The sequence below is a fragment of the Galleria mellonella genome, unplaced genomic scaffold, assembly GCF_026898425.1.
Source record: "Galleria mellonella isolate WM207_F2 unplaced genomic scaffold, CSIRO_AGI_GalMel_v1 utg65, whole genome shotgun sequence".
In the NCBI taxonomy this organism is placed as follows: domain Eukaryota; kingdom Metazoa; phylum Arthropoda; class Insecta; order Lepidoptera; family Pyralidae; genus Galleria; species Galleria mellonella.
Genome location: NW_026442138.1, coordinates 8,659,573 through 8,682,759, shown reverse-complemented (window position 1 = coordinate 8,682,759; position 23,187 = coordinate 8,659,573). Strand labels below are relative to the sequence as shown.

At 33.5% G+C, this 23,187-nt stretch overlaps 1 protein-coding gene across 2 annotated transcripts; it reads right to left on the bottom strand.

The window, feature by feature from the left end:
- Nucleotides 1-761: 761 nt before the first annotated feature.
- Nucleotides 762-21,688, bottom strand: LOC113519667 (putative helicase mov-10-B.1). Of its 2 annotated transcripts, none has more exons than XM_052900512.1 (20): nt 21,530-21,688; nt 17,191-17,303; nt 16,997-17,099; nt 16,506-16,653; nt 15,208-15,335; nt 14,586-14,689; nt 13,608-13,721; nt 13,411-13,507; nt 12,609-12,711; nt 11,516-11,621; nt 11,095-11,265; nt 8,862-9,009; nt 8,381-8,535; nt 7,186-7,317; nt 6,287-6,474; nt 5,547-5,701; nt 4,198-4,316; nt 3,061-3,172; nt 1,813-1,989; nt 762-1,259 (listed from the first exon to the last, which is right to left on the bottom strand). In XM_052900512.1, exons 2-20 carry the CDS (start codon nt 17,301-17,303, stop codon nt 1,047-1,049), a joined length of 2,586 nt encoding a protein of 861 aa, XP_052756472.1. In that variant the 5' UTR covers nt 21,530-21,688; the 3' UTR covers nt 762-1,046. The 2 variants fall into 2 exon arrangements, with proteins under 2 accessions (XP_052756472.1, XP_052756473.1); XM_052900513.1 differs by lacking the exon at nt 21,530-21,688 and adding an exon at nt 18,435-18,587.
- Nucleotides 21,689-23,187: the final 1,499 nt, after the last annotated feature.

Below are 23,187 nucleotides of genomic sequence, written 5' to 3'. Positions count from 1 at the left end.
ACTGCACCTATACGTATGTCCCCCTCTCCCAAAACCAATATGGTAAATTCTTTTGAATTTGCCATGATAAGCTAACTTATTTGATTTGGTTAGGGGGAAAGGACTGGTAGTAATGCGGATTACTACTCCCATTGCTAACAATATATACCCTAACAGGTCGACCTCCCTGTGGTTCCCCTGTAAACCATAGTGTTAAATTCCAAGTGTATTAATTTCTAGCCTATGGTAATTAATACACTTGGAATTTAACACTATGGTTATGGTACGGACCTGCTTTCATCGTCACCTAACACCCCGCACTGGTGCGTCCCACCAGCGTACACCGATAGCGCAGGCAGGGTTCCCATTTCATTATAACCATTATAAAATAAAAAAAAAAAAACTGATTTAATTGGGGAAAAAGGGATTGATAGTAATCGTCTAACAGCCCCATTGCTAGCAATATACCCTTACAGGTCGACTTGCACGCGGTTCTCCATGGAAACCATCGTACTTAATTATTGATGAATTGGTCACCATGGGCCAACTGACCTACTTTTATCTTCACCTATCATCTCTCACTAGTGCACCGCTAGCGTGTACCGATAGCGCAGGAATAAAAAACTAATGAGTAGTTGGTGAATATTAAAATAACTTTCATTTAGGTAAGTTATTATTGTCGTATTTCAGTACATACTTTAATCTTAATCACAGAAGAGTAATTACAAGATTATTGCAACAGAAAGAGAGCAAGGGAAAATAAAAAAAAAAAAAACATAATATCAGTATCTCTTAAGACACAAAATCTTTTAATACTAAAAAATTTTAATACTAAAATGATATTTTAATACTATGCTAGTAGTACTTATTTATAAATTACAATGCAGTTCACAATAAACTGTTATGATAATGTGTTTTTAAATTGTCAAAAATATTGGTTAATTTGTATAAAATTTACGTTTTTAAAAGATATTATGTATTACTTAATACCTATAAGTACTATACACATCTAGTCACATAAACATGTATTTACAATTGTACCTAAAACTGTAGAAGGTACGTACAAATTATATTGTGAGTTCACTTAACAAAGGACTGATTTGATCTACAATAGATCGTTGTATTTGCTCGTCCAGAGGTTCAACATTGTATCCTAAAAATGTACCCATTTGGCGACAGCTTTTTATATACGTATTCCACATCGGATCCTTCTGCAAATTTATAGGGTTGCCGATAATAATAGTCTTTGCTTTTGCCCGAGTCAATGCGACATTAAATCTCTGTAATAAAAAAAAGAAAATAAAATTAATAAGTCTCATCACTAGACTCTGCATTAAAAACAATAATAATTTTCTAATATAATAAAATTGTAATTAGACGATGTTACACGACGATGTTAGACGATGGAGATAGTTTTAAGGCAACACGCAAATATTACTGTAGAAAATTGAATCCGGTTTTTACAGTTATGTACCTGAAGTTATAACTTAAAATCTGGTGTATGTGTTATAAAAAATGAAATGAAATGAAAAATCATTGGTCCGACTTTTGATATTCATCTGTAAAAAGTAACAAGGTAAAAGCTAGCAAATAATAAGATTATAATTAATTATAATAAAAATATGGATCAGTGTGAATTGTTACTACGTACCTAAGAGGTACGTAGTTTAGGGGTTTATCCTAATTTTGGAACCAAAAATTGTGAGTTCGAATTTAGTCTACACAAAAATATTGTCAATTTAATTTTACAAATATCTGATGATGAAAACATCACAAAGGAATATAAATTATTTTAATAATATAATTAGTCGCACTAGTATTACATCATTTTACCTTTGGGTCACTGAGGAAACCTATTTTGAACTTTCCAGCGCTCTTTGTAAAGTCGCATTTACCTCGCACTGTTGTTATAATCACAATTCTCTTCTCACGGCCCTGGAAGGCTTCCACAGTTCCAACTTCGATATTATAATAGCCTTGCTCTTCTAGCCAATCTTTAATTTTGTGTACCTATAATATAATGTTAATAATTTAAAAAATGTAATGTACAAACTTAGATAGAGACAAATAGAACGCCACGAGAGGGGGGCGGGGGGGATTAGGGATTGTTAGGAATGATGATTAGTAGCCAATAGGGCTACTAATAAGCTAAAAATATATCCTATTAGGTCGACCTCTACGCGGTTTCTCCTGTACACCATCGTGGTTAATTTATTATTTAATTCGGTAAGATAGACAAATTGAACTGCTACTTCATACCTCACTGGTCTTCGCCAGCGTGTACTGACAGCGCAAGCAGGGTTATCATTATATTATCATCTCTTATAAAAAAAGTAGAACGCAACGCGTTTTACTTTATCGTTCATCTTGTTTTATGTATAATAATAATAGTCTCCGTTTCTGATCTTAAACTATTTTGTAACAATAATATTTCTATATTTAATGTTACATGTTATAATAAGGATCAGACTTAAAGTTGGGAGGGCACTTGTCTAAAGCGGCAAAAATGAGGGTCTGACAATTGCAAAATTGAGAGCAACTGACGGCAGAAAACGGTAAGCATGCTACGTACACTCGCGTCACACTATAAATCCTTTTTTAGGTACTTTTTTATTGTTATTGCAGTAAATAATACTGCAGTAAGTAATACATATTGCCGATTAGGGCAAATATAAATATATGATTTACCGGAGCTATGAATTCGTTCGGATTCTGTAGATAATTAACAAATAATTATTTAGAAAATCACGGATGTAAGTTTTATTGGAAAATGTGTTACAATGGAGACTGCCCGCGATTCTGTTCCGAATTTTGTTGGGATGGGAATATAGGATCTCTGTAATATGTGACCTTAGGTGCAAATTTTATCCACATAGTAGTTAAAAAAAATTACATGGAGCTTCGCGAACATTCTCGATGTACTATAGAATCGTAAAAGTCGCATTAGGGTGAAATGTAGCGAAATTTTAAGGTAGAAAGGCAAAATGTCTTAATCCTCAGGAATGGAAATTTATACATATGAGTGTCACAATGTTTTCTGTGATATTATTACTTACCTGTAGAGACCTAGATGTTACCTACCTGTCTTATGTATGGCGAGATGATTCCTATATCCTCTTGTGGTATTTTGTGACGTTTTATCAGAGATAAAACATAGTGTCGTACTACTTCTAATTCCATTATATTGAAGAAACTGTAACAAATTTTTAATAATATTATACCCGTATCACTATTCGTGTGAAGAATTTCCAGCGCCTTCGTTATACACAAAGGCCTCTAACGTGGTTGAACAATGGATTCTTTAAGGTCTAATTGTTTTATATTGATAGTACCTATCTATATATACATTGAATAAAATTATATAAAAATTGCTAAGGGTACTTTTTTACATCAAAGTTATATGGTGCAATGTTAATAAAAGCGACGGTTAACACTTTCCATTAGATGGACCGTCAGCTTACTTATTGCTTCCAGTTGCATAAAAAAGTTGGTATCTAAAGTCTATCTAGTATACCTTTGATCTAAAAGTCAAGTGAACTATATATGATAAATACAACAATTATATTTATAATATAATCCCATTGTATCCGCTGTGATGAATTGTAAAGAGAAAATAAATCAATTATTATGAAACGTGTAGACTACACGATAGTCATCAGTCTTAGTTATCAGATATTGTAACACATAAGCGTCTTAATATTGTCGTCATTTTAATTGGCCGAGCCATTTATTTCGACTTATATAGTATTACTATGTAAAATGAAAAATTTTTGGCTCCACCGATAGAAAATTAATTTTAATTTTACGATCCTACGTAAAGGCTAAGTTCGGTCCTGAGTTTTATCGGTGAAATACTTGTTTAGTTAAACTAAAAAGATGTTAATGGTTTCCAAATGAAATGGTTTATTTGCTTGACATTGCGTGTCCAACAAATATTATATAATGTTAGTTGGATAAATAAATAGATACTACGTGTGATAGGAGTTATACGTTTGATTTCTATTATAATTCTGTTATTTTACATTTGTATTTTGAATTGATTTTATGTTTAATATTTTAGGGGACATTTTGTTTTTTATACTTTAGATTTTAGATGTAAACCTACTTAGTAGCTTGTCTATGACAAAACTAAAAAAAAAACTAGATAATAAATGTATTATATTTCAATGCAAAGAAAAAAATTAAAATATTAATTAAAGTTAAATAAAGTGATATTACCTGGGTGACTTGCCAAGTCGTTGTTCCTTGGAAATTACGCTATGGAAGACAATTGCTCTACTCTGACTTTTCACACCTAGGATATCCAATTGGCTTAAACGATCCATGTTAGACATACACTACAAATATAAAAATCAAATATAATTATCATAATTATGACCTTTGCTTCAAATATCATGTATCGGGGTTTTTCAAAAAGGGTGTAATAAAGTTTTTTAAGAGTCGGCAACGCATGCGTAACACCCCTAGTGACGCAGGCGTCCGTACGTTACGGTAACCGTTTGCCAGCAAACTGGCAATAAGCTAATTCGCCACGATAGTAATATATAAAAAAAAAAAAAAAAAACTTCTGAAGACGATATAGCCAAGGAGGCTGGTGTATAATTTTAAACTAGTATTGTTAAAAGAGAGGGAAGACACGATAGACCGGATACTCAATAAAATTTGACATCCTGGGGATTAAAAGAATAAAGAGGATGTTATATTTTACTCAGTCACAACAAAGAGACACAGTCTTTGGTCTATAACCACATCATCACATGGTTGCAGATTCGATCCCCGTACGATACAAACATTTGTACTCAAGGTATGGTTTAGAAATTTTCTATGCACAATTTATGTGTGTATTAAAAAAAGTATTTAAGTGTCTCATTAATATATTGTAGTACATTATTTTGATTTATGTCGTGGGGTACAATGTGGTGCAATGTAAACGCAAAAAATGTGTTTATTTACGACATCACATTAGAAACCTCTAAATTTATCAGTGTTTTTCTACAATATTATGCATGTATTATACATATAAACCTTCCTCTTGAATCACTCTATCTATTAATAAAAAAAACCGCTTCAAAATCCGTTGCGTAGTTTTAAAGATTTAAGCATACATAGGAACAGACAGCGACGGCTTTGTTTTATACTATGTAGTGATTAGTTCATTAACACCCGTTGTACAAATTCTGTTTTATACGGGAATAGATACCGCTATGTAATATAAATAGTATATATCTACTTTACTCCTTTCTTTATTTGGATGTCGTAAGAGGTGACTAAGAGGGTTTAATGGTCGAGGAATGGACAGCAGCGTCCCCCTTAAAATAGCAACAAAGCCTGATTGCGAATGTTAACTCAACTGCCAAGTGTGGCAATTGCTGTCAAGCGGCTATTACTGGCAAAACCTTCATCATGGGGAGGCTAATGTCAGTAGTGAACGGTTATTATTATGTGATTGGTATCATGATCATATATTTATTTTCATTGTAATAATTTAATAGGAATAAATTCAGCATTAATAGTGGCGCAGACCTCTGTCAGCATTCATCCTTGTTAGACAATTTTCCACTACTTACCCTTAGTTGTCCGTTGTAGAACAGATCGTTTGGTATTTGCAGTATATCGGGATGGGACCGAAAATTACTACGGAGCATCACAATATAGTTTGGATCATTTCTTGCGTCGCTGTACAAACTGCATTTACTCTTAAGTCTCTCCATCAGCGATAAACCTAGTCAACATTGGTATTACAATTAAGAAAGCCTATGTTCTTCTCCATTTAATATGTGTGTATACCAAATTTTAAGAGGATTAATTATACACACAAAAAAAACTGACTATCACATTCATAATATTAGTAAGGCTTTTCATTTGGAAATTACGTTTATTATTCTATTTTTCAATCAATTTTGATATATTTTTTTAAATCGAATGAGTTCAATACCATGTGGGTAATTTCGGGCGAAAGGGATTGTTTTAGTAATTGCGATCTAATAGTTCCATTGCTAGCAATATATCCTATCAGGTTGATCTCCACGCGAATCCCCAGGAAACCATTTTGGTTAATTCTTCTGATATTTATCACGATAGGTTAACTAGCCTGCTTTCACTCTCTTCTATCACCTCCCACTGAAGCCCCGCCAGGGTAACCGTTTCATTATAGTAACTTATAAAAATACATTAATTTTGTTATGATCAAAGTTATCTGTTACGAGTAAGTACAATGAATCGTGCCAACATGCTGATATTTAAAAAAAAACTTGTTCTACAAATTCCGTTAATGGCACGGAATCTTTTAAATAATGCATCAACTCACCAAGTCCGATTTCCTTCGCTTTGTGTGATATAACGACAGGACCAAGTTGGAGTGGATCGCCAGCTAGTACCAATAAACCTTTTGGATGAAGTAACCCACTTGCTGGAATAAGGCACGCAGGCTCACTAGCTTGAGCCGCTTCATCAATGAACAGGTGTGTAATGTGAGGTTTGTCATTTCTGAGCTGCCTGATACATTATTTATATAGTTTAAATCATAATTTATTTACTAGAATAAGATTTTACGTATGTAGTCTGCAGTGATACCTATTTTTACCTTCAAGCAGCTACATGATAATGAAATTACTGAGAATGGGGTTGTCGCACCATAGATGTGTAGTCTGGCGATGATTACTTTACATCAAGCGAGCTGAGAATATATTTGCTATTACCATTAAGTTTTATAAAAAATAATATATTACATAGATGTTTGCACAAGAGAGATGGAGATATCAAGAATGGGAATGGTTATTCCACAAAGGTTTATCTTCGGTCTAACATAATTGCAATGTATATTAATATTCTCCATCATATATAATTCTTATTATTTCACTTTTAAAGTAGATCGACTGTAGAAGAATTTCGTTATGCAATTTAAAAGATAAGCTTTTAACATCGACGTCCTAAAATATATTGTGAAGCGATATATACAGCAATATATGGCTGTTTTTGAAGACTAAGGCATTAATCTCTATAGTTGTTGTCCTTTTATCCGAACACAGTTAATACATGTAAAGAAACACGAGTGGTACTGAGTTGTACAAAGTCTCCCTCAGATATATTTATCACAGTATGTTATTAGTCAATGTATCTTCTTTAATTTTGAAAAGTTGCATCAATTGTGTACGAACATGAATGAATTGCGAAGTGACAAGTTAAGAAGACAATTTAATTACTTACTTGGCGAATTTAGCAGCGTGTGACAGGGTTGTCACAACAATGTTGTAGGACCTAAATTTGGTTATAGGCACATTTTTGTATTCAGAAGACGTCATACCATTAGAATATGATTTAAGAGCTTCTGGTATATCCCTGGAAATGTGAAATAACTGGTATAATGTATTCATATATAATAAGAGGATGTTACTTATGAGTGACCTAAGAGGTGAACATTAAGGAAGAAATTTTGAAAATTCAACCCCTAAAGGCCGAAATGAAAGATGAAAATTTGTATAAGAGTTCTGTTATTTTTAAAATTAAAACTATGAACGCTTTAGGTTTTTGATTAAAAAAAAATGTCCAGCAATTTTTAGAAAACCTATTCCTAAAGAAGTGAGATAGGGGATGATTTGATTTAAATTACAATTTGTATGTAAATTTGTTAATTTAAAGTTAGAAATGAGATAAAGTCGCGGGCAACGACTATAATTTATAAGGCTGAGACAAAAAAAGTGACTCCAGCGAGAAATTGAAGGCCCCATGAATGAAGTCGCGGGCATAAACTATTATAAAAATATATAGACAACAATACAGGCTAGGGTAATTTTTTTAAGTACCAAAGGTTTTTCTTTAAGTAAAAACAATAAAAAATCGTATAGAATAAATAATACCTATCCTTGCTACTAAAAAAAATTATTAGGTACAGAAATGAGTCTCTATGCAATTTCAATTTTGTAAATTTTTATTCCCCTATCCTTTTGGTGAGATGTTTGAGTCCTAATATCGCATCGCAAAGATTAATAAAGACTTCAATTATGAAAAAATCAATCGATAGAACCACCATGGAAGTAAACCGCTATAGACTAAAAAAAGTAATTATCAAAATCTAGAATCAGTCTAGAATTGACAAAAATATTGCGTAACATACACACAAAAAGTATACATGCTAGTATTCTGATTCTTGCAATTTTCTTTTTTGCAGTTTGTAATCTATGTAACTTTACATCATCATTTCAGCCGTCTACTGTCCACTGCTGAACAAAGACCTTCCCCAAAAAGATTTTTAACAGTAGTTGCCACGCTTGGCAGGCGGATTGGCAACTGTAGTCAAACTTTAGTGATGTTTTGAAAGGGGTGCTTCTATCACCTACGCGAAATGAAGTAGTGGAGTGATGGTCTATTCTATGCCGGGACCACAGGGCACTATATAACTTACCATGTTCTAAATCTCGAGTTTGCGCGAAGAAGTAATTTTCCCTTCCTGTCAGGGAAATAGTTGACGTACTTCACCAACATGGTTGCAATATAATCAGCAGAGTTATTGGAATCGGTGCATACAAGAATACTATTTTTAGAATTTTTCAACACCAACTGAAAATATCGATTGGATGATAACAGAATCTCCGCTATCCTTATACACTGGCGAGCACTAGTAAAGAGTGGACTCATACAGATGAATGATTTGATTTTTTAAAGTTTTATTGCGTTAACGGAATACTTTCTAAATAATCAATCAGAAAATTATTAACTATTAAATTATTTTCGAAAATTGACAGATAATTTTATGGCACACGTCGTCAAGCTAATGTTATGAACATTCTCAGAACTGTAACAGGTAATAGGCAAACGAATAAACTTATATTTATATTTATAAAATTAGTCTCTTTCTCAGTCAACTAACTGTACTTTAAACATACCTGAAGAATAGCCTCCACAATGGTAACAGTTTTGCCGGTACCGGGAGGCCCGTGTATCAAATAAGGCGCGATCCCAGACGTCTCCGATACTATATGTTCCACTGCCGTGCGTTGTTCTTTGTTGTCTCGAACCAGCGGATTGAAGAATCTTTGAATACAAAAATTAATATTTATAGCATATTTATTTGTTTACTAGTTTTTATCTATAACTTCGTCTGGCTCTTAAACAGCTTAAAAATGGCAAGGCACCGGGGGCGGACGAAATCACAGCAGAACTTTTGAGAGCAGGTGAAAAACCGGTATTTATAGTCTTTCAGAAGCTATATTTAATTTCGTCATCCATAACAGATTATACAGAAGATCGAAGAGTACTATGAAAAAGACTTAGATTCTTTTTTGTTTTATACAACTTAGAATGGCAATCAAGCGGACGGTCCACCTGATGGAAAGTGGTCCCTGTCGCCTATAGACATGAGCAGTACCATGGACATAACAGAGTATACTTTTTCCCCCATGATACCCCCCATGCGTTGCCATTCCTGAGGATTCGGGTGTTATTCCTTTGTACCCAGTAAATTCACGCCATATCCCACTCTTCAAACCGAAACACAGCCATGCAAACACAGCTGTTTCACGGTTGAAACACGAATGGTACAGAGGTATCCAAGCAATCGACTTTTGTACAAAGTCTCCCTCTGGTAAGATTCAGTCGAGATATGGGCGGTATTACTATTGTATTGAAGTGTGTGTATTGTGTTGAAGTGTATGTACTATAAGGCTACGATATCTATCCGAGTACAGAACCAGAGTACAAAACCCAACCTAGTGCAGGAAGGTATAAGACGGGGTGACTCCGAAAGTATTCACAGCTGCATTGGAAGATGTTTTCAAACTTTTGGACTGGAAAAGATATGGTATAATCATCAAAGGCGAATACATTACTCACCTTCGATTTGTCGATAACAAAGTAATCATAGTGGAATCTCCGGAGGATTTGAATACTATGACCTCAATGGCCACCTGTTTCTCAACAGGTATATCTTAAGATGAACATGGACAAGACTAAAATCATGCTTGACGTCCATGTCACACCGGTTACAATTGAGAACACTACTGTCGAAGTTGTCGACGAGTATGTATATCTAAGACAAACTATCCGAATGGGCAAGTCGAACTTTGACCGAGAGGTCAACCAACGAATACGATTCGGCTGGGCAGCGTTCGGAAACTACGACACATCTTTCATCCGTACCTTCCGTATCTCCGGATATCCGTATCTGTACCTTCGTCTTAAAAATATCTCCGTTTTAAGACGAAGGTACAGTGCGTGTTGTCAGTGATGACTTATAGAACCAAAACATGGTCCGACATGATTGCCCGTATGCAAAAGTTTCAAATTACTCAACGGGCTATGGAAAGGGCTATGCTCGGACTTTGTTTGCTTGATAGAATCCGAAACGAGAATACCCATAAAAGAACCAAAGTAACCGACATAGCCCGAAGGATAAGCAAGTTGAAATGGCAATGGGCTGGTCATATAGTTCCAAAAACCTACAACCAATGAGAAAGAAAGGTTCCCGAGTGACGTACGAACAAACGCAATGGAGGACAACCTCCACTACATGAAGTGACGACCTCAAATGCATTGCAGGAAATCAGTGGATGCAAGTGGCTCAGAACCGTTCCTTATAGTAGTCTATGGGGAAGGCCTATCCAGCAGTGGATGGATAATAGCTGAAATGATGAGGATGATGATGATTTATAAATTTTATCGTATTCCTAGTATTTAAAGTATATATGTTAGGATAAGGATATAATCTATCTGTGTAATAGTAAATTTTATTACAAATCCGTTTAGTAGTTTTTAAGTAAAAGAGTAACAAATATTCATTTATAAATTCTCACAAACTTTTGTATTTATAATAGTAAATAATTTTGTCTTTATAATAGATGTAGTAATAAGAAAGTCAGTTTCCATAGCTAGCAATTTACCATATCAGATCAGCCACCACACGGTCCCATATTATTTCATAGTGAATTTGTCATGATGGGCCGACTGACTTCATTTTCATGGCTTCATTGCCCTTCCATTATGATCCAACAAAAAAAAAAAAGACAATGTAGGAAGATATACATTAAAAAACTAATAACATTAGTATGGATTCAGATAATATTTGTTAAATATGTGTGTTCACGTGTGCAAAGTCGTAGACTATTGATAGCTAGTACTTACTTTGTAATACTCTGTACCACTGGAATTTTAGGATTTCTCTCGGGAAATATACGACCTTCGTGTCCCATTTGTTGAATATTAGTAATTGCATGATGCATTCGTTCCAGTGTGAGTCGAGACAAAAAGAATCGAATATCAAATAGAGCATTTTGATTGTAGTAATTTTTAAAACTGGAACGAAAAATGTTTATTTTATTTTTTAATACCACAGAACTTAATACACAGCGTCATCTATTTCCAAACTAAACAAAGCTTGCACTATATAATTTATAGTAGTAGGAACAACTAATAGACAAGTTTTTTTTTTTATAAATACATACATAGTTTATACTATGTATGTATTTATAAAAAAAAAAACTTACATTAAAAACTTAAATAGAAAACAGCCACATTTATTATTTACAGATAAAATTATAATTACTCAGAGTTCAAGCCACTTATTTCTATTATGTTACACTCCTTTATTGCAGTGATCATAGCTTCAAACATTATGTTGGCCTTTACCGGTTTAACAAACAACAGGTCACCTGAAATATTTTAAAAATAAATTAACATCTGTGTAAAACATTTTAGAAAAGGTCTTTTGTTTAAATGATCAATAAAAAAAGTTATATGATACATTTTTAATATATCTCAATAAATTTTAAATTAATTTATATCAATTTTTTAATAATTTTATTTCCTGTATATTTGTTTGTCTATATTACTTCTATTACTAATATTATAAAGAGGAAAGATTTGATTGTTTATTTGTAATGAACAATCTCAAAAACTATTTAACAGATTTTAATAATTTCTCATGTATCAACGAAAAAAATTGATTAAATATTATTAAAAAAAAAATAGAAGAGATCCGTAAGAAAATTAAAAAAATAAAACTATCAAAAAGATTATTTGGGTTTTATAGGAATTATTGAGTTTTCGTTTATCCAATAGTAGCGGGTTCCAATATTAATGGATAAACTAAAAATCAATTAACCGATTTTAAAAATACTTTTACCCATAGAAAGCTACATTGTCAGCGAGTAACATAGCCTCTATTTTATTTAAAAAGCGTGCGAAGCCGGACCGAGCTGTTAGTAAAAAAAAATTAAATTGTGTATCTATTTCGAAATGAAATTAGTTGAATTAATAAATTAACTTTATTTATTGTAATTTTTCTTATACAACTTAGAATGGCAAACAAGCTGACGGTCCACCTGATGGAAAGTGGTAACCGTCGCCTATAGACATGAGCAATACCATGGATATAACAGAGTATACTGTCTCACCCATGATACACCCTATGCGTTGCCATTCCTGAGGACTCAGGTGTTATTCCTCTGTACCCAGTAAATTCACGCCATATCCCACCCTTCAAACCGAAATACAGCCATGCAAACACAACTGCTTCATGGTTGAAACTGATATCTCTTTTATACAAATTAATAGAGGGAGACTGTATAAAAGTTATCTGATTTTACTGTATCGGAATCCTCCATGTGTTAGTTGAACTCAAGATTGACCAGATTTACCTGATAGTAATGATGGCCGCTTCACTGCTAGTCCAGGGACTGCTAGGTAGTAACTATTATGTGCCTCACTTTGTTGTATAGTAACATCCGACATATTGTAATTCTATAATATATATATATTTTTATTATTATTTTTATACAACTTAGAATGGCAAACAAGCTGACGGCCCACCTGTTGGAATGTAGTAACTGTAATCTATAGACGTAAACTGTACCATGGACATAACAAAGTATGCTGTGTCACAAATTATACCTTTCATGTGTTGCCGTTCCCGAGGACTTAGGTGTTATACCTCTGTAGCCTGTATTTTCACTGCCATATCACACCCTTTAAACCGAAATACAGCCATTCAAAAACAACTATTTCGGTAGAAATACAAATGGGAATGATATAAGAAGATTTATAAAATTATTGTTTATAGAAGAAGAAATTCAATTCTCTAGTATTTTCCTTAAATTAGGCACTAATTAGTGTTTTATTTCTATGTCTAATTAAAATAATGGCCTTTGTTTTATTTAATTTGTTCAAATTTCAGTTTTATTACTTTTTATTTTATTTTAATGCACATTTCTTTTGTTATTATGTAAGTGCTTAAAACGTAGTTAGCATCCTTAGGAATAGTACAAATGTGAAAACGAGTTTGTTTGTTATCTCTTAGTGCCTTAACGGCTTAACCAATCATTAGGAAATTTGGTAAATACACGTACTACCTATATGAGACGCAAAAGGATGCAGGCTACTTTTTCCCTAGATAATGAATATGTCCCGATCACTTTCAAATAATTACGTTAATACTAATACCTTATAATTTGATTTCACAACTGCTTCTTCGTACCATAATAAATATTGAAAATATTTTTTGTAATTATCTTTGGTTACACCAATATCGAATACATCCCTGAAAAAAAAAATAGTTTTCATTACATTAAGAAGACACGAAACTAATTAATAATTAAAAAAAAAACAGTAATAATAATAAAAAAATAAATAAAACCAACTTGATACTTTTAACTTTTGCTATTTCATCTTCTGGTGCTTTGTCATTTACATGTAGGCCACTTGTGAATATTGTTTTTAACTGTGGCGGAATTCGATGCTTGTCGTCGTTGTACCTGAAAAACAGTCAATTGGATTAATAAGGATAGTTGTTAATTTTGAATTGTGAATTATCCACCGTCAGTTTTTGTATATAATATATACAATTTACAGTTATATACAATTACCTGGACCAGGGGTCGGCAACCTGCGGCTCGCGAGCCACATGCGGATCTTTGGATATGAAACTGCGACTCTTTAGTTGCATATGTAAATATTTTACATAAAAAAAAATTAAAAATAATTCTGAATCGATTAACCAGGGTTAGGCACCAATTTTATTTCTGCAAGTAAAATTGGCAAGAAATTTTTTTGTGGCTTTTTAAAAACTTTGAAATTTTGTAAACTGTAATTTCTGAGTTTTTCGACTCAAAAAGTCGACCCCTGTCCTAGACCAATGGCAGATCTATCGGTAAACACGTTTTCGATGGCGCGTACATAAGAAAAAATAAAATGTCGTTGCAGTCTCGTTTTATAGATTTGTAAATAACTTGTGTAGGGACCTGATGACAGTAGAAACGCAGCCATCAGGAATGACAACGTACTTAGATTATGAGATTGTATCCGTATAGTTGTTCTACCGTGATAGTACCTGAGGACGACGCATTACAGACATGTGTATTCTGTAATGTATGTAGGTGACAGTTACCATTTTATGAGCCGTCAGTTCGTTTACTGTTCTTCTGTTTGCTTAAAAAAATCTTCTATTACTCGACTTTAACAATACGTCTTCGTATTAGGTTTACATAAACAGGTAGTGCTTTAAATTTCTAAGCAACCTAAGAAAGTATTAATTCCTAAAAAATACTTATTACTAGGAATAGTTTATTATTTTGGTTATTATAATTTGTTAAACTAAATTAGGTGGTAAATATACCTACCTAGGCATAATTTTTTTTACCAAAACCCTTGCTAGCACTTCTTTTTTGGAATAAGGACTTATTTCTTTCTCATGAATGCTCTGAGTCTCCTCAACATAGACCGCCTAAAATATGAATTAGAAATTAAAGGTTTTATATAAGTAAATAAAAATATACAACTATTCAAAAGCATTTGTTATGTTTACATTTTAAATTATAAAAAGAGCATTAAGTATTATATTTCTTTCAGTATAATTTTTTAACCGACTTCAAAAAGAAGGAGGTTCTCAATTCGAATGCACTTATTTTTTATGTTTGTTACCTCAAATCTCCATCAGTTCTAAATCGATTTGGAAAATTCTTTTTTCACGCGTTTCATGACACGATGCGCTAATTGACCTGCCTGCATCCTCACCTATCATCCTTCATTGTTGCCCCGTAAGTGTATACCGATAGAGTAACAAGGTTAACATTATTTTATCACCCATTAAAAGAACACTACACAAAAGTCAGTAACGCTACGTGTATTATTGAACCTTCCCTCCGATGTTACAAGCATTCAGAGTAATGGTGCTGACCATCAGGCGGATCGTAAGTTTGATGGCCAGTTTCTACCGCAGTAGGATAACAAAAAAATACTTACCACATCTCGCACTATTATAATGTTTTTCCTTGTTCTTATGTCGTGGAATGAAAAGAAAACCGGTACTTCATATTGACCAATATGGGCAGATTTAAATTTTATAGAGACTGCTTTTTTAATTTGTGTTCCTGGAATACATTATCTTAGTTGTGGAATAGAACTTAAGTTACGAGATCATATTAAGTTTTTACTACTATAGCATAATATTACTTAATACTATAATGCCTTTGCATAATTCTCCTGGGTCACAGTATAAATTGACCTCAGGTACCTACTTATCTTTAGCATATAGTAGCAAAATCAACTTCTGAGCACTTTTAATTTTTTTTATACAACTTAGAATGACAAACAAGCTGAGGACCCACCTGATGGAAAGTGGTAACCGTCGCCTATAGACATGAGCAGTACCATGGATATAACAGAGTATACTGTTTCGCCCATGATACCCTCGATGCGTTGCCATTCCTGAGGACTCAGGTGTTATTCCTCTGTACCCAGTAAATTCGTGCCATATCCAACCCTTCAAACCGAAACACAGCCATGCAAACACAACTGCTTCACGGTTGAAACATTTAATACTGAATTTCTTATTATGAAATAGTAATGTATCTAAACTTTAGTGATAAAGCAATTTTTTTTATATCTAAATCAATATTCTTTGTCAACACAATCATCATCATATCAGCCATTAAGTGTCCACTGCTGAACATAGGCGTCCCCCTATTGGGGAGTTCTGCCAATAGTTGCCACGCTTGGTATGCGAGTTGGCAATCGCAGTTAGTCTTTGGTGAGATTTTAAGAGGAACGCTGCTGCCTATCGCTCGACCTAATTTCCCTTAGTCGCTTCATACGACACCCACGGGAAGGAAAGGGTGGTCCATTCTATGCCATGACAACACGGCGACCTGTGCCATTTGTCATGTCTATTGTCAACGAAATACTAGCGAATAGCTGACTGAGAGGTAATACAACACTCATACAGTCCATGGATAAGTTCGGAGTATTCATATTTTTCTTCGCTCAATATCTATAATATATTCCATGATATCCGTGTGCTCCTCATGTTTATAGGCAACGATTATCACCTTCCATTAGGAGAGCAATCAGTTTGTGTCATTGTAAGATGCATAAACTAAAATCCTTGATGAAATAAGCGTAAATAAATGTAATTAATACAGCGAGTATATAACATGTACATGATCATAGTAAATTGATATTCAGTATGTTTATACGATAAGTGAAAATAATCTTATGGATTTACTCTATGTATACTGATATCTTTGTATAAAATCACTTACCTGGTTTTAACGGTTGCAAATCTAAATGATAATTTAAATGAAAGTTCGTCTTCGAATGTAGCATTTGTATGAAATCTATACGAATAATATCAGTCGTATTGTTATTTATTATTGTAAAATTGAACTGCACTTCTTCGGTAGGTTTTGCCTGAAAATATTGTACTAGAATTTACCATGATGGTTTCCAGGGGAAACCGCCAGAAAGTTGACCTGATAGGGTATATTGTTAGTAATGGGGTTGTTAGAATACATTACTAACAACCTCTTTCCCCCCTCCCCCAAAAGAAGGCATTAGGTAATTAAAATTTTTACTTTCAGAATTCAAACCTAAAATGTACCTATTTGCATGGACATATAACACCAAAGTTTTGCGTTCAAATAAAAAAAAATACAATATCTCTCTTAATAAATGTTTCCAGCTTCAAACGTATATCCTTAAGTGTTTAACTACGTTTTACTCTATAGGGTATCAAGTTACAAGTTCCACTTACCGATAATGCTATTCTCGCATCAGTATTTTTTTTATGCATAGAAAATGAAGATCTAACGTCACATTCTACGATAATACCATTTCGGTTTTTTGCAAACTTATTTCTGGAATAAACATATAAACAATTAAAATTAGATGCCTACATATTTCGCCGAGCATATTGGAATCCGAGCATAAAAGAAAATAAAGGCATACTTATTCGATGAATATACATGAAGAATCTCATTCCATTGATGTTTTTCTGTTTGTTCATGGCCTGGATTTATATTCTTCTCTGAACAAATGTCACAATTCTTCTTTTTCACCATCTGTAGGTAAATTGAATTTGAATTAAGGTAATATTACTTTTGACTTTAATTTTATCTTTGTTTTGTTTTTCAGGTATACATACATACATATTGAAAATAATAAAGTCTTACATTATTTTAATAACGGTGGATGATACAAAAAATATATTATTAATCAAGGCTTTAGCGCCCATCAACACTTATGTAACATTGTAACAGGAGAAATACGCGAGCTGGTATTTTTTTAAGTTACGTATAATATAAAAATAATTATTATAAATACTTACGAGTATTGTAATAATAACCCTTACTTTTTTACTAATCATTACCAGAACATTCTTGTGGGTTATAAGTTTGTTAAGTTTAAGGGATCTTAATGACTCAAGTACTCAACTTATTGTCATGAAAGTACTTTTTTAATTGATGATAATATAATGGTAATCCCGCTCAGGATTACGATGTACACTGGCGGGGTACCAGTTGGGGATGACAGGTGAGCATGAAAAGGCAGGTCAGTTAGCCCATTGTGATGACTACACCTGGGATTTAGCCCGATAGATTCCAAAGGGGTCCACGTGGAGATCGACCTGACAGGGTATATTGCTAGCAATGGGACTGGTTGGCATTGGTGGACATTACCAACAATCCCTTCCCCCTTGTCATAAAAGTAGTATGAATAAGGTTGCTTGTAATGTTTTTGAGCGGTAATCTTGTTGTGGTTACTTACATAGTTAAACAATATAGGTTTAAAGTTTTACAATTTTCTGTGCCCCAATATTATTAATGACAAAAATGAAACGTTTGAATTATATTAAAGTATTCAAATGTCTGAAATGATGAATGATCATGATTCAAATGTCTGCTTAGTATGGGACTAGATGGCGCTGTGCAATATGTACAGTAGTATTTATATTATAACTAAATAAATCGTCTCTTTGAATAGAATGATAATTCTAATGACTCATGACTACGTATGAGGTGATATCATATAGGGAATATCAAAAATATTCAGTGTAAAACCTCGCTATCAGCAAACACTGCGATTATGGCCTTGCAAAGATTTATCAATAACAATATATTTCAACAATGGTTTACATTCATATGTATCGAAAGCATCGCTTTATGCACTGATTAATAAATTAATAATGTTACCTTTATAGTCCTTACAATGAAAATAGTCCAGAATGTTTGTGAATATTTACACGAATAGGTGCACTACGGATGCGAATATGAGAAGTTCTGTGGCTTGAATACCGTTTATGATTCTTGGTAGCCATTCACAAATTGCGATATCAGCAATATGACGTCAACTAGGTACGCTCGAATGTCTACATACGAGTATGTAACGAAAGCTGGCTCGCTTCCGACAAATGTATTCCTTATTCATATACTCGTAATTAAAAATTTACATAAGAGTACAATATTTTTTTTTTATAATTTCGACGGTATTCTATATAGCCGTGTGGTCCTGGCATAGAATAAGCCCCCCTTCCCTTCCCGTGGGTGTCGTAAGAGATGACTAAAGGAACTTAATGGTAAAGGGTTGGGCAGCAACATCCCTCTAAAATAAAATAAATACTAAAACAAATAAAACATCTTTAAAAGCCTAACTGCTGTAAACTCCCCTTACGGGTAAGGTTTATGCTAAACAGTGGACAGTTAACTGGCTGAAATTATGAATGATGATTCTATATAGTACTTTCTAAAATAACTAATTATTCCTATAGAACTTTCGATCAGTTTTGCCCTAAATTAAGAGTTTCAATTAAGTTTCAATTTTGGTGAAAAATTGCTCATTACTAAGTGGATAATTAGGTTCGGGAAAGACTTTCTAGATCAATTTGACTCGTCGCGATCTTTTGTAGTCTCTCCTGCTTTAGACGATTAGAGTGCCTAGACATCTTGTTGTTTTTACTTAAGGGGATTGCTTCCCCTTAGATCCAGCCCCGGATCTAAGGGGAAGCAATCCTTGCCCAGGGCGGCAGTTTCATGGGAGCGCCAAATCCTTCAAACAAGAATTCCAAATATCGAACATATGAAGCCTCTTTTCCTACAATCTCATAGATTTCTATCAAGTAATCGAAATATAATATTTTTGAAAAACAAATAAGCTTATATTTCATAGACCCAGTTAGTTTTTGAATACATACTAAGTGATTTATGAACGCATCTTAACAGATCAAGTAAATTTTTGAACGAATTTGTAAGCGAAGCTTTAGCAAACTGAAAATAATTAAAACTTATCTACGTTCTACAATGAGTCAGGATCGTCTATCTGGCCTCGCGATCCTAGCGATTTAAAACAAAACTGCCTATGTGACGGACTTTGAGGAGCTAATAGATTTTTTCTTAGAAAAGAATGCACTCCGTGTAAAGTTGTAGTCTTTCCTGGTTATATATTGTGTTTCTATTTTGTCACAAATGAAGGTTATTAGTTATTAGATAACAAAAAGTTTAAATTTATTAAAGAATTATTATTTTAATAAATGGTCACAAAAATGTATTGGCAGTTTTTCTCAAATACTGAAGGAAGGGGGCGCCACAATCAAGGTTTTGCCCCGGTTCGAAAAAAATTGTATATCTAGGGCTGCCTAAGACGATAGTAGACCATATCATCATATATTATTCCACGATATGAAAAACTTATTATAGTCTTTTGGCGTCGGTTTTCCCATTTCTAATCAATTAGGTACATTTAACATGCCGTGTAGTCCCGGTATAGAATGGGTTATCACTTCCTTTCATCATCGGTATCGTAAGAAACGATTAAAAGAACTTTTTTTTTTTTATACAACAGAATAGCAAACAAGCTGACGGCCCACCTGATGGAAAGTGGTAACCGTCGCCTATAGACATAAGGAGTACCATGGACATAACAGAGTTTACTGTTTCGTCCATGATACCCCCCATGCGTTGCCATTCTTGAGGACTCAGGTGTTATTCCTCTGTACCAGGAAGGCCAGCAGCGTCCTTTTTAAAACAATACCAAAGAGTAATTGCGGTTGCCGATGGTCTGCCAGGGGAAAGGGTTTGTTAGTAATGGGTTCTAACATATCAATTACTAGCAATATACCCTACCAGCTCGACCTCCACGCCGTTCACCCTGGAAACAATTCTTATTGAATTCTTCACGATGTGCCGACTGACCTGCGTTCATTCTCATCTATCACTGGTAAACCGACAGCATATACCGATAGCGCAGGCGGGGTTACTATTTCTTTTTTACCCATAAAAAAACCGGTCTGACAAGTGTAGCAACTATTGGCAAAACCCCCAATAGTGGGAGGCCTATGTTCAGCAGAGGTTAAAGCTAATGGCTGATATGATGATGATGATGATATACATTGGAATTTGATAAGTGAATTGGATTGTTATTTTTTACTTCTTTCTATCTGTAATAATCTGCATAATGAGTAATTAAATACTGATTGCTAGAGTGGTGAATTTAATTTTCATTTTAGATGCATGCATTCTCTCTCAAAGAGGCACCTGTCTGGGACCTTTTAGGCCACAGCCAATTTAGAAAGGTTAATTTCCGTTCGTTAAATTTATCCAACTGAGAATGGAACCGGTCACCTCATTTACGCAAAGTAATATTCATAGCACATCGAACAGAGGTCGTCGTTGTCGTTACTCATAACTGAGACATATAATACCTATTTATTATCTGCTGGTAAGTACTATTAAATTACATCTGAGCACGTGACACGGTGACACTCAAAGTTGGGCGTAGGGGGGAAGGGATTGCTGGGATATATATATATATATATATATATATATATATATATATATATATATATATATATATATATATATATATATATATATATATATATATATATACATGTTTGCACGAAAGCGTATGTATGATTTTTACACAATACGGCGCAAACGAATCGTTTCGCTGTTGAGTAGGGTGCATGTTAGCTCAGTTTTCTATAGAAAATTGTCGATAAAATGGCATGTCCGATCCTATATTGGGTGGGACAGCTTATCAATGAAAGAGCGTAATGACCGTGCATTTACTAACATAGGTTAAGTAAATTTATAACTAACAAAATGGGCCTTCTGTTGTCTAAATAAATAAATATTATTATTAATATTTAAATATATATTGTATTTAACATCTCCCTTTTTATGGGGGTAAATGTTCAACCATGCGGGCCTTAGCCAAGCAATGGTTGACTTTTTATTATTATTATTATTATATAAATATATTTATCTAAAATAATTAAATATAATCATACCTTTGATAGTTATTGGTCTTAGACGGAGTTCACCAGGTAAGAATTATAATAAACAAGCAAACCACGATCAAAGAGAAATACGAAGTGGGTACAGAACAACTTATCAACCATGATATATATACTATTGATTATATTATTTCATTCGAAGTAAACGGATGTGACAGCTGATAACGCAAATCGTCAATAGGTATGTAAATAACTGTTACGTGTATCATTGAATGTCGCCAGGTTAAATGAACAAAAATTCGGCAAAAAGTTTAGCCAAAATTGCCAAAAATTACTCTATTTTATTGTAATCTATCTTATATTCTAAGGCTAATACCATATGTACTTAATTATAACCTAACTTTATTGAGTGGGGGGAAAGGATTGTTAGTAATAAGGTCTAACAACTTCATTACTAGCAATATACCCTTAAGTCGACTTCCACGCGGTTCCCTCTGGAAACAAGCGTGGTTGATTCGTATGGAATTTACGACAAGTCAACTGATCTACCTTCATTCTCACCTGTCATCCTTCACTGGTGCCCCGCCAGCGTATACTAATAGCGCAGGCGGGGTTACCATTCCATTATCATCCATAAAAAAAAAAAAAACTTTATTTAGTATGTATCCAACTAAAAATTTGTAGTTACTTCTTAGGTTCTAATAACGTCTGAATCACAATTAATTCTTAGCGTATAAGAAAATAAATGCAAAATTATCACAATATCAACTAATTTAGATATATTTCACACATTATTAGCAGAAAACAAATTGAGCATTCTCAACAAAAATTCCATCTTTTTTTTTTTATACAACTTAGAATGGCAAACAAGCTGACGGCCCACCTGATGGAAAGTGGTAACCGTCGCCTATAGACATGAGCAGCACCATGAACATAACAGAGCACACCGTTTCGCTCATGATACCCCCCCTGCGTTGCCATTCCTGAGGACTCAGATTTTATTCCTCTGTACCCTGTAAATTCACGCCAAATCTGGGGGTCTACAATAAAAAACCTTTTAAATTTCCGGGCTCAATTTCGTGTTTTTATTCACATCGAAGTCGGTCAAGTAAATTGAAGCTTAACATTTCGTTTGTCATAAATCCTAGTATAATAGTCCAAAAGAACGATATTTTAATATTTTTAAACGGTATGTATTATACAATTTTAACATCAAAATTGTGTTTCGTTTGGTCCCGAAATTTTAGAAAATATTTTATGCTAGGCCTTCTATTATAACAGTTAAAAAAATTAACTAATCACTATAACCTAGTTGTACTTATAAACGACAACACCGTATTTTTTCAGTGAAACAAAATTTTTCGAGACCGTTTAGGTATGCTGGTCATCGATTATAAATTTTTGTCACCTCGATACTCTTCAAGATACATAGCCTAAATAGAAAAATCACCGAATCTGACAACACTGGTGTAGTGTAAAGACCCTAATTGTATCTAAAGTATATTGCCAACAAACAAAATATTATAAGTTTATCTTAAGTACCTACTCATGAAGTAGCATTAAATAATACCAATTGATAATGAATTAATCAATATAATGTGCCTAGACTAGAGTAATTTTAATATCTTTCGATAAAATTAATCATATTGATTAAAATTTTACGCAATTTATCATCGCGAATCACTCAATCGATGGATTATATCGATAGTTAG

Coding starts and splice junctions, on each gene's coding strand:
- LOC113519667 (XM_052900512.1), bottom strand. CDS start 17,303: ATGGTGAAAAAGAAGAATTGTGACATTTGTTCAGAGAAGAATATAAAT. Junction 16,654..16,996: donor ATGCGAGAATAGCATTATCG/GTAAGTGGAACT, acceptor CAATATTTTCAG/GCAAAACCTACCGAAGAAGT. Junction 1,260..1,812: donor GTTTCCTCAGTGACCCAAAG/GTAAAATGATGT, acceptor TTTTTATTACAG/AGATTTAATGTCGCATTGAC.